The sequence below is a fragment of the Prorops nasuta genome, unplaced genomic scaffold (assembly GCF_024137725.1).
Source record: "Prorops nasuta isolate Cenicafe-Biocafe unplaced genomic scaffold, Cenicafe_Pnas_1.2 PNAS00022, whole genome shotgun sequence".
Classification (NCBI taxonomy): domain Eukaryota; kingdom Metazoa; phylum Arthropoda; class Insecta; order Hymenoptera; family Bethylidae; genus Prorops; species Prorops nasuta.
This window is the reverse complement of record NW_027116819.1, coordinates 471,280-487,332: the sequence shown is the minus strand read 5'-3', so window position 1 is coordinate 487,332 and position 16,053 is coordinate 471,280. Positions and strand designations below refer to the sequence as shown.

Here is a 16,053-nt window from a genome sequence, read left to right as displayed (position 1 = left end):
ATTTGACCAATGGGGCTTCAATTAAATTTCCACCAATCGCAACTTCAGATACGGGAAAGAAAACATAAATTAGGGCGGATTTTTAAAGGCATGAAATTAGTTTTCGTAGACACCCTTAAACTTTTTTTTCTTGGATTTTGTAGTTGCATTGCGGATTTAGCAGACTCTGCGATAAGTCGTTTTTATTCATTGATAATTCTAATAAATGAGATACGCAGATATACGTTGGATATTTGATTCTTTAATGAATGCAGCATATATTTTGGCAGAATTTTTAAACATATCATTGGAGGTTAAGAAACTGGCACTCTAGGGATTATAGATAAACGAGGTTCGCGATAAAGAAAGCATTATTAGCGTGACGTTGACGTTGACAGGTGGTCACTGTCATCGTTCATATCGTTATTGACGTTATTAAATCATGTTTGCTAGTTTAAAAAATAAAATTCGTGAGGAAATTGGCAGTGACGTCTCCACAGTTGTTAAAAATGCTGGTAATATTCGTGGCTTAAATTCCAAATATACGTCACAGGTAATTCAATTGTTTTGCATAATATTCTCAGATTTGTGCCTCACCTACTTTTGCTACCTTCTTTATAAGGTTGTTAGAATAATGTTTTATGCCTCTTTTAATAACGTTTGATTTTAGACTGGATCTACTAGTAGTATCAGTGGCTCACAAATTTCTTTGGATGGATCACGTGATGACAATGCTGCCTCGCCTTCTCCACCAGCGTCATTGAGAAGAGAAAATAGCTTTGAACTGAAATTGAATAACGGTATGCAGCTATCCACCAAGGAAGTTAAGAGATTGGAAAGCAGAGAGGATGAATGGAGAAAGAGATTGGCTAAAAGAGAAAATGAATTTATTAAACGATTGGACAAAAAGGATGAGGAATGGAAAGTTCGTATGTTAGAAAAAGAGAAGGAATGGAAAAAAGTGGTGGAAAAGCAAGAGAAGGAAAAAACTAAACTGGAAGATGAAGTAAAAAAAGTTGAAGATACCAGACGCTCGTTGGAGCTTGCTCTTCAAAATGCTGAAGGTATTTTCAAAAGAAATAATTATTTTATAGTAAAATAATTAACTTAAAAAATTAATTTTTAGAGTACAAAAAGAAATTATATAGTTTTCAAGAGGATGCAGAACAATTGGAAGGCTTTCAAACGCAAGAGATGGCAAAAATTAAACACCTTGTATGTGATACTTCAATATTTAATAAATAGTCAATGATCATTTAATTTATTAATTCAGCTAACTTCTTTTAGCTTTTGGCGAAAGAACAGGAAGCAGAGGAGAAATCTCATCATCTTAAAACAGCACTAATGGAAATAGAAAGCTTAAAAACTGAAGTTTCAAGACTTAGAAGATATGAGGATGAATTAAACAATGTTCAGGTGGGTATATTATTAATTAACCAATTTAGAAAAGCAGCAAGTATTTGATAACCATCAATTTTTAATTGTTTAAAATTTTTTTACCTAAGCAGCACTTTATTTCTATTTTATCATTTCCAAATATAGCTTATTTGGCCCTGATATTCTCCCGTAAAAAATATTTCAACAAACAATATTTTTGCTTTATCTCATTGTATTTTGTGCAAAATATTTTAGATATGCTTAAAAGAAACATTTCTCCCTACACCTTAATGTACTATATTTTTATTTTGTTTTGCTTTTTGTTCGTTTTTCACCAATGCAATTATTTTATCCCTGCACCTTTTTATTTATTTTCTTTGTCATTTTTCTTTTTTCTTTTTTTACATTTCTGTGTAAAGTCCGGGGAATTTTTAGAGTACTGCTAAATTAAACAGAGTGTGCTCCGTAACTCCTACAAATGCAAAGCAAATCATTTTTCTACTTTTGAAAGATAAAATTGGAGAGTTACGGAGCATCTGAAATATTTAGTGATACAAAAAGTTTTTGTGACAATAAAAATCCACACACGCATGAAGATTGGAAAGTTTGATAAGCGAGATTGGAGAACATATTGCTGCTGCTATCGCCACGGCCAGAGGTACGTCTTTAAAGCTTTACTGCTATTCTGCTAATGGTAACTTCTATTCACTAAATATAAGTAACTAAAAAAGGATTTCACATAAAAAATAGATAAGCTATAAATCATATTTTTAATATTGAGTAACTGTACATTGCCTGAACTTATTAAACAAGTGCAAATCTTTTCCACATCCAATAAAATTCTTTTTGCTTGGGTAAGGTAGCCAAGGCTTTTTGAGATAGAACAAGAAAACAAATATATTAAAATCTAGAGGAATAAATCTAACAGTACTGATGATTTCAGGATGAGATGGAGGGTCTACGTCATACAACTCAGAGGGAGAAATCTCAGTTATCCTGTCAACTGGCTCAGAGCGAGGAGGAAGTGAGGCATTTAAAGGATAAACTATTCGTGCTGGAACAAAGAGTGGCCTTGGAAACTAATAATCACATGACGATAGACGAAAGAATGGCAGATCTATTGCGAGAAAGGACACTGTTAGAAAGAAAATTGGAAGAAACCCACGTTCATCTGTCGGATATTAAAACCAGCTGGTCAGCGAAAATTTCCAGGTTGGAAACTCAGGTCGGAAGACTCAGCAGACAGGCTGGCGAAGAGGGTTTGGAGAGAAGGAGGCTCGAAGAGGATAAGGAGTTGCTCAGACAGAAAATTAAAGAGCTTGAAGCTGAAATTGAAGTGAACAGTGTTGTCATGGCCACAAAAGATGCCAAACTTTTACGTATGGCTGAAGACATCGATGAGATGGCCACGGAACTGAAAGAGCTCCGTGCCAGCGTCGATGATGAGGTTGAAGAGTATAAACGGCAAATTGTGAGTTACCGTGATAGCCACTGACTGGTGTGCATGGGCTAGCATTTTAACTCCCACGAGAAATTCTTTTTACATTTGAACAATTTTATTTCATTTTCTGATAGCGTGAATAAACCATCACAGCTTTAAAGATTTGAGGGTCCTTATCCTAAAAAGTTTACCCATAGCTATAGAATAGCCTTGTTTGCATATCTTATAAATTCATAAAGCTTTACCACTGATTTTACCCTATCTTGCGTTATCGAGGCATTTCCTGTTAGGTTTATTATTATTCAGCGTTAATATTCAACGTTAGAGCTCTATCTGGCAGCTTTCGCTTCCGTTTCATGTTAATCAACCAGATGGTATTTAATCGTTTAATTACTGACGGATGCCATCTTTAGTCATTTTATTAACACATTTGGCATATCAATATAAGGTATCTATTTCTTTATAATACATATTTTTATCGTTTATTCTTTTTTGATTTCTATTATTTATCCTTATGTTAAAGGCTTGTGCCATAGCACGTCATAAATATTTAAAGATGATATCATTTGCAATTTAATATGAATGTCTCGTACCCAATAAATATTATCATATCAGGATTAACATCTGAAATGTCTTAATAAAATGGTAAAAGATTGTTTGAAATGACAATTATTGCTGCATGAATCTTTCGCTTGTTGCTTTTCGCACACTTTGTACAATACGCATATTTAACCCGCATCGTAACTTTACAATTAATTCCTATATGAATGTAGCATGCAAAACGAAGTCCTTGTCATGTGCGAGATCGAATTGTCATAGATGATGCATAATTATTTAGCAAAAAGAACAATCTAAAAAATGGTAGGTTACACAAGTTTTCTGTACAACAATCTGCATTTGATGTAAATTTTATTTGTTGAATAAAGACAGAGAAAAGCGATTCACACTTACATTCATTTTTGCTTATTTCTCAATCCACTTTTATCCTTTCCAGAAATGGCCTCTTTTCTACTCTTTACTTTTATTATTATTACTATTATCAATCTTCATTATCATTATTATATTTATATCTACACCGTTTTCTTATTTACAGGAGTAATGAGATTATTTTTCTCCCTCTCAGCACAAAAATAGAGAATTTTCTTTAACTTTCTGTACATATTAAAAGCAATTTTTATTCCAGCAGGTTTTTATCAAGTAGTTAATGCTATGAATAAAAATCTAGAGACAATGACATGAATTTAACAGTAGCTACTAAATTTAAAAGATCAGTGTCTTAGAGTAAAATGATTGAATTGCACTTTTCCTGTCAATTCTAGGAATCATCGTCGATGGAGATTAAAAAACTGAAGGCAGAGCTAGCGGAGAAGTCTGATAAATTGACAGCAGCGACTTCGGAGCTGGCTGAGTTACGTTTGTCTTATGACATGGAGAAAAAAAATAATTCATCGCTGCACGAGGAGCTGGCTCACTTCAAAAAGAGTCTTGAATTCGAGAGGACAGCTAGTGCAACCCTGAGGGTTAGTCTGGATAAGGAAAAAGAAGAGAAAGATACAGCTTTGCTGAGAAATGCTCAGGTGTCTCAAAGTATTGAAATGGTAAAGCAGGAGAGTAGGCAACAAGAAACAGAGAATGTTGAACTACACATCAAAGTAGAAAAACTGGAAAAAAGTCTAAGGGATAAGAACAATGAAGCAGACCAGATCTCTATAGACCTTGAAACTGCTAAACAGAGGATTGGAGAACTAGAGGAAGTAGTGAGCAGTAAGGAAAGAATGGAAGGCAATGAGAAAATGCTAAAGAGCAGCTTGTTGGATTTAGAAGAACAGCTGAGTGAAAAAAATAAGGTGAGCATATTAATCACTTAAATTACGGAGAAATAAAAAATGTATATATAGCTAATTATTATTTATTATTGTCGCAGACAATCAAAGTATTGCAACAGAGACTGTCAGATATGAAAAAGACACTCCAAAGAGAATTGAGGGTACCTTCCTCATCCCTGGACAGCGATGCTGAACCAGCTGCTGCCATTCTTAATCCTAGCTCATCCAAAACAATCACTGCCAGGAACAACAATTCCAAGGAGGACGACGTCAACTTCAAATACCTCAAGCATGTTCTTATCAAGTTTCTGACCAGCAGGGAGTACGAGGCAAGAACTTTTTTTTATTACATTAATTTTTTTCAATTTAATCTCTTTTAACTTCTTCCTCTATATCAGTGTATCTTTTTGTAGGCACTGCATTTGACAAGAGCAGTTGCCACCCTTCTTCACTTTTCGCCTGAAGAGGAAAAGCTACTTCAAGAAACTCTTGAGTGGAAAATGTCCTGGTTTGGCACTAGGCCTGACCTCGGATTTGGACAGACTGCCAAAGCCATTCCCCCTAGCTGATAACAGCGTAAGTTTTTCTTCTGGTACAGTTTTTAATATATCTACTGAGAATACTAGAAGAAGCTCCACTAGAGGAATGAGGATTCAATAACTTTTTGATAAAAGCCATGAATTCAAGAAATTATTATATTGCAAGGAATAGATTTGTAATAACATAACTTACTGTAGATTAATATATTTGTAATTTAAATATCGACTTCGAATCATGTAAATTTAGTCGCCATAAAGTAAAAAGGGAACTAGCAGTTAAGGTAATTCCGTACTTCCGTTACAAAATATAATGCAAGAATAATAAGTCGATTTTTAGTCTTAAGCAAGTGGATCTCAAATTGAAGGATTTATTATTATATTATAAATTTTATTATTTATTAAGAATGCTTTCAGTTAATGAGTGTGTGTGCGCGTGGGCGTTTAGTGTGATATAGTTTTATAATATAATTTACAGAATAATTTAAAAACCTGGTATTTATAGTACCAAGCTAGGCTGTGTCAAAGTGCAAACGACTAATTTAACAGATTAATAAATCAATGTATATATTTAAATTGCTAATATTATAATTTACTAAACTGAAAGAATCCTAGAACTGTTTTTTCAAAGACTGATACCACCATTTCAGTTTGAGAATTGAAGGAATAGAGTTTAAAAAGCTTTTGAACCAATTAAAAAAACTGATAATTTTTTGTTGAGATGATGCAATGAGCTATAAAGAATTTTTCGCCAATTAGTTGTAATAAAGTGTTCGTTAATCTTGCCTAAAGTTAAAATGAATCTAAATCAATGTTTTACTCGCAGCTCGTCTTCGTTATTATTTACCTAGCAAACATCCACTATGGGCATTTTTATATTCCATGTAAAATTTTACTTTGTAAAATTTTCTGTAAAGTGTACACCAATTCTATAGTGAAGGAACAGACCAAGAACGTATCTGCAATATTTTGGAATAAATTTATTTCATTGATAAATTATTTCTACAATTTTATTACTAATATTAAAGATAATAGATCGAGAAAAAAAGAAAGACAATTAAGAAGAATAAATGATACGTCCTGCGAACAAGTTTTATTGATATCTAACAAAGTTTACAACAAGTCACAAAAGGATTGGTTCTTCTGTCCATCTCTATTCTGAAAATGATAAAACAAACGATTATGATACTATAACTCTATAACAAGGCACATGCCATGATACTATGGCTATATTTAATATGACATCGATGCCTCCAATCACCAATAATAAAAGCTTTAGTTTCACGTTAACGAACCGTCAAAGCTCGTTTTGTGGCTTGCTCCAGCATCGAACGTTCATACAAAATATCTTTTGAGCATCAACACGTCCAAGTTTTACCTTTGATCAAGTTCTAACGTAGAAATATGATTGAAAATTTGGCTAAACTCATTATGAAGGCCAAGTGCACTATAGCTTTTCTCTTATCATTAGTCGAGTGCACCAACACAATATATAATTATTTATAGGTATATTTACAGTTGCAGCAAATTAGTCTAATGGAGTTGCATTAGAATAAAAATTTGCTCGTGAACGCTCTAAGAAGTGCACTCTAATTTATTTATTAATCTAATATTGTAATTAATTTATTCATCTGGTTAAATTTGGTTCTTGAAATATCTGTTTTAGAGCTTTTTTGATCGAGGATTGAATCAGACTTATCTAAAATAACTTGATCTAAAATGGATTTTATCCGAGTGATCAAGTAATTGACTAAGCTGTCTTAAGTAGGAAATATCACTGGATAATCGGAATTTATTATGCGTACAAACGATTGCCTACGGATTTGCCTTCTATGACGATGATTCGTCGCTTTACTTCTAATTATTATCATTATTATAATACAGCACGCACGAGTTACACGTGTAAAATTGAATAAATCAAAATGATCCACATTCTCTATAATAGCGAAAAAAACCTATATAGAACCATAAATTAAGACGGTCCATTTTCGATCGAATATTTTGATATTATATTAAACATATCATCACATCAATGAACAATAACTGTGAAAATGATATAAATCACGTACGACAATTTTAACTGACGTAAATTGTTCAAGACAATATCACTTCGCGTTTGAGATGAATGGAACGAATATTCCTGAAGATCGATGAATATTTATAAAAGACAGTCCATCCGATGGAATGACAATTTTTTTAGTCATTACGACAATACATTGTCACTTTGATATATTCAATTGGAAAGTAGAAAATCCAGATCTTAACACTTTGGTAGTCGAGGTAAAGCTGCTATTTGAAAAAGCACGATTGTCCATCAGTCCCAAGAAACTTATCCTTTTCTATTTGTTATTTAATTTATTAATTTCGTGCATTAGATTTTGGCGGACCCAGAGATGATTTCCTGATAAATCTCGGGTGTCAACTCCACATATTCCTTGTTCCCAGAACGAAAGTAGACCTTATCCTGAATTTTGTTAGGATCAAAGCCTTCTCGTTGCAAATTAATTTTCTTCAGCTTAAAGGTGCTTGTCATTTCCAGCTCTTTAACGATTCGCAGAAAAATAGGCCTTGCGTAGGACGGTAATGTCTTATCAAGACCCTCGGCCAAAGCTTTAAAGTCCAACACACTGTCTGGATCAACAATTGCTGCCATTCCAGCCTTACCTTCCATTCCAGGTACCTGAAAAAAAGTTGCTACTTATCTCTTTCCTTTAAACATACAATTTTCTTAAATGACCTTATTCGAAATCGATAAAATCCCATTGCATTTAAAATAAATTAAATTTTGTACATCGTAGATGCCTTTTACCTCTACGAATACCTATTAGCATATTTCCTTCTCTCCAGATAGGGCTGATAGGCATTTCTGAGGTTACAAAAGTTTAATTCGTTCCAGTAATGAGAAAATTTTATCGAATTTAAACAAGATCCTCTATTCGATGATAGAATCAAGTACCTGAACTCCGTAAACTGTAGTTTCTCTGTGTCCGGCAACGTTGCTGACGATCCCTTCAACTTCAGCAGTTGCTACGTTCTCACCTTTCCAACGGAAAGTATCTCCTGTTCTGTCCTTGAAATAGAAATAGCCAAACTCGTCCATTGACAAAATGTCACCGGTTACAAACGCTTTATCTCCTTTTACAAATACGTCTTCTATGATTTTCTTCTTTGATGCTTCCTTGTCCAGATATCCATTAAACTCTCTCGATACATTTCCTTGCTTTATCAGACCAATTAACATCCCTGGCTCATCTAAAGATTTTTTTGTTTAATATTGCTTCTACCTTTTATCGATTATTGTAACTATTATTTCAACAAATTACTTGGTTCACAACGAACGCAGAAGCCATCTGGGCCTCTGACTGCCTCGTAAGTATCAGGATTCACTCGAATCACGGCAACTGGGTGGAGGGACTTTGGCAAGATCGATGGCACGAAGCCAACAGCTCCGACTTGGTTATCAACGTTCACTAGAAGTTAAAAAATAGTTTTTACGAGATTTTCTCTTCCATCGTAAATTTTTCAGTCACCACTCTTTCAAAATTACAGAATTTATTCTCTTATAATGATTGAAAATTACTGTTATTAAAGGTCACCTGTTTTGTTGTATTACATACTTACCGATATTTGCGTTACCCTCGCTAGAGCCATATACTTCTGTGACTTGCTCGATTTTGAATCGATCTACAAATTCTTGCCATATAGCTGGCCTCATTCCATTACCAACCATTAAACGCACCGTGTGATTGCTGTCTTCTGGACGCGGTGGTGCTGATAATAGGTATCTACACATTTCTCCAATATACTGGGACAACTGGATAAATTTATGAAATCATTAGAAAATGAACCATCAAGATGAAAGAATACTAGATAAAATATTATTTACAGTGCAATTATATTTTATACAGTCCGTCCAGTAGGCACTGACAGAAAATTTAGTTCTTAAAACACTAGGGATGCCCTTAATTAAGGCACACCCAGTTCCCACAAGGCCTCCTGCCATATGATACAAAGGGATAGGATTGTACATGACGTCACTGTCTCGTCTCAGGCCCAGCATATGGAAAGTTGCCGTCTGTACGAGAAGATACCTGAAAGATTAAAGGAAACTGTTTAATTCAATCGGAATTCTAAAACACGAAGAATCTCTTGCTTTTTTCAATCATCATTTCCAAGAATAATTTGATATTTCAAGTTTATAATTTTTCTTTGATTGCTAGGAAGAAGATCCACCCTTATCCAGCTAGAAAACTGGCTGGTCCCACAACTGCTCAAGTCTTTAATCTCATTCTCTCGGCAAGTTGTAAGGTCTCTCTGACAGGATTATGGATCGTTCATTATGTTCAGTATCGAATAGCCGATTTATACCGCCCGTCAAGCGTTGCATAATCGCCAAGCTAGAGGAGACTAGAGAAATCTAGTAATTTAATCGAACCCGTTTATAACTAAATATCTTAATTGATCCTTAGAATCTGAATATAGATTTATTATTTCAAGAGTAAGTTTGGTAATTGCTTATGCAAGTACCTCGAATTAGGTATTATAGCCACTTTTGGCATTCCAGTGGTACCACTAGTGTAAATATACAGCAAACTGTCCCTGTACCCTGGCTCGGATTCAACAACAGGTTGCTTGGTACTGGCAGCATCAAGCAGTTCATCTAAATTCATTACATTTTCAGTATTCTTTGTATTACTAGCCCCGAGCTTGTATTTCTTCAGATTTCGAATAGAATCTGCAATGTCGTCGATTGCTGCAACAGAGAAGCTCGTTAGTAACAGGAGACAATGACATTTGAGGAATAACTTTTAAAATGCAGGTTTTAACCGAATCTATATCATAGCATAGTGATAAAAAACTATTTAACCCTATAATGTTAGAATAAATCAATATATGCATATAGCTGTACTTTTTGGATGACGCTGTCTCATGAAATATTAACGAAACAGTATCAAGAAAAACGATTCTTCTGTTAATTTGATAAAAAATATGTTTTGAAGTATCACTCCCTCGCTTAGTTTTATCTAATAGCATTAGTAATTTAACCAACCATCTGAATATTCTTCCACGTAAATAACAGCTTTAACATTAGCTATCGTCAGGCAATGAACAAGAGTTTGGAGTCGTAAGTGCGTGTTGATTAAAGCTGTTATCACTCCGAGTTTTCCAAGACCTAGCCAAGTGGCTATGAACTGGGGCCTATTAGGCATCATCAAAGCAACAGCATCCCCCTTTCTATATCCAGCTTTCTGGAACACATCGGCTATTCTGTTGCTATACTCGTCCACCTAAAATTTATTTCTCGCTTTAACATCAAATATTGTAAAAGTATTATTATTTTTCATTAAAAAAAAAAAAAAAAAAAAATAAAAAACACCAATTTGACTTTTATGAGTGATCAGAAATTACATCGGCATTGGTCCAGATCCTGCCCTCCATGATAAAGCAGGGCTTGTTAGGAAACTTCAGGGTTCTGTCCCTGAACAATTTCATGACAGTCATGTTATTTTTGGCGAAAAACTTGGACTCCTTATCAGCATTAGCGTAACGATAAAGGAACCTATTATAAAAATGTAAATTCATTATTATCATTCTCGGACATTACGAGCATTCATAATCACAAGGAATAATAACTAAATAATCACAACTAATAAGCAATCAGCATGAATACATTAAATCTACACATATCGTTGCTATTCTTGATATACAACAATTAATTATTTCAAGGTCAACGAACTTTTCAACAATGCAAAATTCAAAATTCCTTTACATTTTCACTACTTGTTATTTTATCCGCACACAGCACTTATTTTGGAATTTTAAAATTCACCCGAGACATACTTTATTCCAATCTAGTGTGGTACTTTCGAGCAATTTGCACCTAGCCAGAGTTTGAACTTGAAGAAAGAAACGTGGGGGACAAAAGTATTTACAAGAATAAAAAATAAATAGCATCCAATTAAAGTTGGAACGCTCGTAAATTGACATGGTGGATCGAAAAGTCTCCATGTGCATAAAAATGTATGTGGCAGAACGGATCGAATAGTTCATAGTTTAATGAAAATGATTAATGTGTAGAGATAGCGTCATAAGAAAATGTCTATTTAATTATTCGATGGCAAAAAGAGAACGGTCACGTTGAAAGTTGAATGCGAAATTGGGAGTAGAGAGGAAATAATATTTTTAAAAAATTGCATCGGTGTTTTATAGTGGTTGGTCAGGTGTACATTTACCGTTGGGCTGGTTTCAGTGGAAAATAGAAACACCGGTCGAAGTTCAGGAGGTCCGTGAACGCGACACCTGCGGGTGCAATATTAATGTGAAGGCCAAATCGAAGCTATCGAAACTAAACTTTGGGTGAGTATTTGCTTAAACGACGCTTCAATTTTCTCTGGGATGGTTAATAAGGGTTTGGGACCGGAAAATACTGAGTAAAAATGGTCAAATAGAGCCCAGCATACAAAACAATCTATAATTTTGTATTTATGCAAACATTTTTGCGAATTAATTCAATACAGAATCCTACAATTGGAACTGATATTCGTTGCTTCAATTTTCCATTAAAAGCAATCACATCATGTGACGTTTGAAAAAAGTATTAAAAAATTGAGAATCGATCTTTGAGTTAAATATATATATATATATGCGTAGTAGAGGGATCTTCTTTAAATTACTTATCGTCTCAAGATGCTATACTGCATCTCTTGCTAAATACAGGAAGCAAAATGTTACTCGTGTTAAAGATTGCAGAATAGACTTTTAGAAATCAGCAAACCAAAGCTCTGTCGATATGTGGGAGATTAAAATTCTACCACGAGAGCAGCTTCTATTTTCAAACGAAACCAATCGCAAAATGTAATTCTTGCTTTACTGAAGCTATCGTATCTAACGATATATTAGTTTTTAAATGTAAAATGCGATAAGGAAGCATGCACGTATCTATCTTTCTAATTCCCAATAATTATGCAATGAAGGGAAATTTTCATTGCAAATTTGTGGCGCCGCACGAATATTGTTTTGCGGTGATAAAAAAAACCGGTAATCTGCATGGTTTAAAAAAACTGTTTTTGCATAAATTTGCTAGCAAAATTGATCCTAATGGTACGTCTAATTTAATAAACAAACAGGAAGAGAAGCTTTTGTCATGTTGAAAGTGAGACTGAAACAAAAAAATTGGGTGAGAAGTAGGTATATGTATATGTGTAGAGAGAAAAATAATAAAGATAAGAATAGTGATTTGTGAGAGAGAAAAATTATTGTTCAGAATTAATGGGACTTACTTGATGTCTCTAGGGAGGGTTTTGAGGATGATGTAAATTTTCCTGTGAAACCTGTAGACAATAGGTATAAGGGCAGCTGCTATAAGGACCTGAGCAATCCTGGCAAAGGAGCCGATGCGAGCAGCCACGCCAGCCACCATGATCCCGACAACTGTCAGCACTAGGAGTAAAAACCTCACATCCATCGTATCCAGGTCACCCCGAGCCCGAGTCTGAAAAGCACAAGTTGTTCAAGCTCTCTCAGTCAGTCTTCCTACGCTTTCCCCTCCTCTTCCCACCCCACTCCCACCAAAAGCTGCTTCCTTTTCCATTGTCGCGTTTTTCCTTCCTTTTTTACTTCAAACGCTTCAAATAGTCAAGCTACAAGTTCTAGCATACCGAGCAAACCTTTCTTTCCCTTTGACAAATATCCCCACCTGTCTTATCTGGATTACTGGCCTTTCCCTTCTCTTTTTACCTGCACACTTCAAAATTCTTACGTCACTACAACGTCACACTCACTCGCACGCATCGACCGCGAACTCACGTCTCACACCACACCACACATTTTCCTCTTTTTACCACCACTCGGCCTATCTCGTACCTTCCCGTACAACTTCGACGACCCAGACCCTTCCTTCCCCTACTTTCACATTCTACCCTCTCCTCCACTTATTTTCTACGACCCCTACCCCTCTATAAAAGCTCGTATTCCAAATACATACAACGGCAGCAAGCTTCAATTACGCCCCCTTTCACTCCGTCTCAGTACTAAAATCTTATAATTTCATTATTATTATTCAATTTTGTGATTTGTTGGTAAAATTTATGTGTTTTGCATGAATTTTGTTTAATTATAAGTTTTTACTAATTTCGAGGTTATATCGTTTATCTTATTGATAGCTTGGTGACACTTGTGTATTTCCGTCGATCCATGCTTTCTGTTTGTATCTACGCGCTTCCCTTCTTTATCGCCCTTTGAACAACTCTCTTTTACAAAATTTTATACAGTATAAACCAAGATGTAAAGGCGTTCTTTTTCTTCTCGCTCACACATAACCCCTCTTCCGCCATAAAAGCTATCATCTAAAAACAACTTGCAAGTTCCCATCATCGCGCACCTCTGCTTTGTTTCTGCAGAATGAATTTACGAATTTCTTTCGATTCGGTGTATCCATTTTTTCTTGCAAATATGACATTAGGGTGGAATTGCACGATTTATTGCACGGCGTGTGGTGTGTAACACCTGGCGTGCGAGTCGCATATTTTAACGGGATCCCTCACGCCTACTTTATCGACAATACAAGTCAATAAACAATTCGTTTAATAAAATTCAAATGCGAAGCAAATTGAACAATCGGGCGTTTGTTGGACAATGCGCCAGTCCTAACGAGTCAAACGAACTTAAAAACACTCAAATTAGTTGAAAATAACGCTGTACCATTGTGCTGCTTTCTTGAAGAGAGGTTACTTTTGATTATTTCCACTTCAAGAACGCGGGACAGTGGTACAACGTTATTCTTCATCCGATTTGAGTTTTTTTAAGCTCGAGTGACTCGTTAGAATTGGCACCTTGTCATAAAGAAGCCCGTTTTTGCAATTTGCTTTGCATTTTACTTTTATTAAACAAATTGTTTATTAACTTGTACTGTCGGTAAAGCATGCGTGAGGGATCCCGTTAACATGTTTCAAATTGGAAGTAAACAAATTTCTGTTTCATCACTGAATAATTAATGATGAAGTATTAAAAAGCAATATGTACACAATACGAAACAAACTAATTCACCTTTGTAGCTGCATCGATGAATGCTTTTCACTAGTACATTTTTTACTCTTGTTTCTCAATTTGAATATCTAATAAGAAATTCTTATTTTGTCACTATAGTATAGATCACTATTGAAAGAGTTACTTTAAGATATTCTAATTTTATTCTTCTTTCATTTATTAATTTATCAGTACAATTTATTTGTCCGGATAAAAAAATCTCCGTCTGTATATACTGACATGATGATCTGAGTTTTGACCTCGATGGTTTACGAACTTTTCTAGTTTTCGCGCCTTTTTTTTACAGACGGCAAACTTCGGCTACTATCAGCCGAAGCTGGACATGTGTGATACGAATATGATTTTTAGGTATACTTATTTCATCTTTTATTCGATGCACTGTTATTTTTAAATTGTTTTCATAGATTTAATTAACATATGCAAACATTCCTTAAAAGTAGTTAAAAGTTTTTAGTGTCAAAACTTGAATTTGCTAAGTATAATAAACATTGTCAGACAAGTAAGTATAATTTTTCCCCCAGATTTTTTGTTCACTGTTATAATTGCACGCCAGCTTTCTCTTCCCCCCAAAAAACACTTTTATTCTTTTAACATTGCGCAAATCTTTCAGGATCCAATCCAGTGGCTTCAGCAAATTATTTTTGAATCGTATTCAGCTTGGTAGAAATTCAGTCAGAATAAAGCACTTATATTCCGCGATAAGAGATGAGTAACAATTAACAGTAACAAATGATCCGCGTAAGTTTTCTTCACGCTATTCATTCCGTTATTCGTAAATGAACGTGTCTCAACCAATCAGATTCTCTCGTAGGCCATTATTAGCAACTGAAGAGCACAGGCAGAGCACATTCAATATCGATCCTCTCACCGTTAGGTTACAAAGGTCAAACATCACCCACGGGCAAAAAATACTATACACATGTATTATGTTAATTAACTTAATTGCGTAGCAAAGTTGAAATAAAAAAAATTTACAACACTATGCTTGCAAATAAAAGTTAGGAGATTTCTTACACTTTATTAAACTTGCGTATAATTTTAATCAAAAGGTGACTGAATTGGAGTTATCAAATAATTGAATAAAACCTGTCACAAAGATGAATGGATTTCTACTAGAAAGAAAAGAATGGAGACCCAATAAGGAAATTAAGATGGAAAATAAATATTTTATTAATGAAAAGGGTGACAAAAAGAACTGTGTGAATTTGAGGTTATCACGCTTAATCCTTTTTATGTAAATCGATAAAGCCTGCAGTGACTTGGAGTTTAGCCAATGGACATTCCGCAACGACAAAGGGATACGAATCGTTAAATAAAATGTTTTCTATATTTTCAGTCAAAACTTATAGGTTAGAAACAAAATTGACGAAATTCAGATACGGACAAAAGCGTGCAAAAACTAAGAGACACTCACCGAGGAGAAGAGAAAAAGAAAAAAAAGACAGACACAGTTCTTGAGGAACTGGCTGTTTCTTAGGAACTGACGCCACTGCTTGTCTAATGGTGGTAGTAACACTAGTAACTGCTCTGCGCCCTGCGGCCACTGCGGCTCTCTCGGCCAGTCTCGGCGGCAGCAGCGAAACGATTTTGGCCCTCTGGTGAAATGTCATACTAAACCGGAATAAACCCAACCCCTTCTACGACTAACCCCCTCCAAAAAGCCCGCGTATCGAGCAAAGTACGTGCGGTATTCATTGCTAGACTCAACGCGATAAGTGATAAAAACTTGGCGTGTAATAATTTGTTACTCATATCTCGCTAATTACGCATTAGCCAGCTTTAACGTATGCTAATTTTTTTTACTATTCCTTTTTCTCTAAAGTATACAGAGTTCTTTACCAAATTTATT

At 34.9% G+C, this 16,053-nt stretch overlaps 2 protein-coding genes across 4 annotated transcripts; one reads left to right on the top strand and one right to left on the bottom strand.

Moving 5' to 3' along the window:
- Positions 1-105: 105 nt before the first annotated feature.
- Positions 106-6,125, top strand: LOC136781399 (golgin subfamily A member 1-like). Its single transcript, XM_066740289.1, has 8 exons — positions 106-532; positions 650-1,043; positions 1,106-1,194; positions 1,267-1,395; positions 2,300-2,827; positions 4,117-4,644; positions 4,722-4,952; positions 5,037-6,125. The coding sequence occupies exons 1-8, from the start codon at positions 422-424 to the stop codon at positions 5,190-5,192; spliced, it is 2,166 nt and encodes a 721-aa protein (XP_066596386.1). The 5' UTR covers positions 106-421; the 3' UTR covers positions 5,193-6,125.
- A 112-nt stretch (positions 6,126-6,237) lies between these two features.
- LOC136781400 (long-chain fatty acid transport protein 4-like) lies at positions 6,238-15,779 on the bottom strand. 3 transcript variants are annotated; one of them, XM_066740290.1, is made up of 10 exons: positions 15,619-15,779; positions 12,440-12,651; positions 10,569-10,719; positions 10,210-10,447; positions 9,687-9,912; positions 9,046-9,250; positions 8,781-8,973; positions 8,483-8,629; positions 8,116-8,411; positions 6,238-7,839 (listed from the first exon to the last, which is right to left on the bottom strand). In XM_066740290.1, the coding sequence occupies exons 2-10, from the start codon at positions 12,622-12,624 to the stop codon at positions 7,531-7,533; spliced, it is 1,950 nt and encodes a 649-aa protein (XP_066596387.1). In that variant the 5' UTR covers positions 12,625-12,651; positions 15,619-15,779; the 3' UTR covers positions 6,238-7,530. The 3 variants fall into 3 exon arrangements, with proteins under 3 accessions (XP_066596387.1, XP_066596388.1, XP_066596389.1); XM_066740291.1 differs by lacking the exon at positions 15,619-15,779 and adding an exon at positions 12,856-12,986; XM_066740292.1 differs by lacking the exon at positions 15,619-15,779 and adding an exon at positions 12,729-12,842.
- Positions 15,780-16,053: the final 274 nt, after the last annotated feature.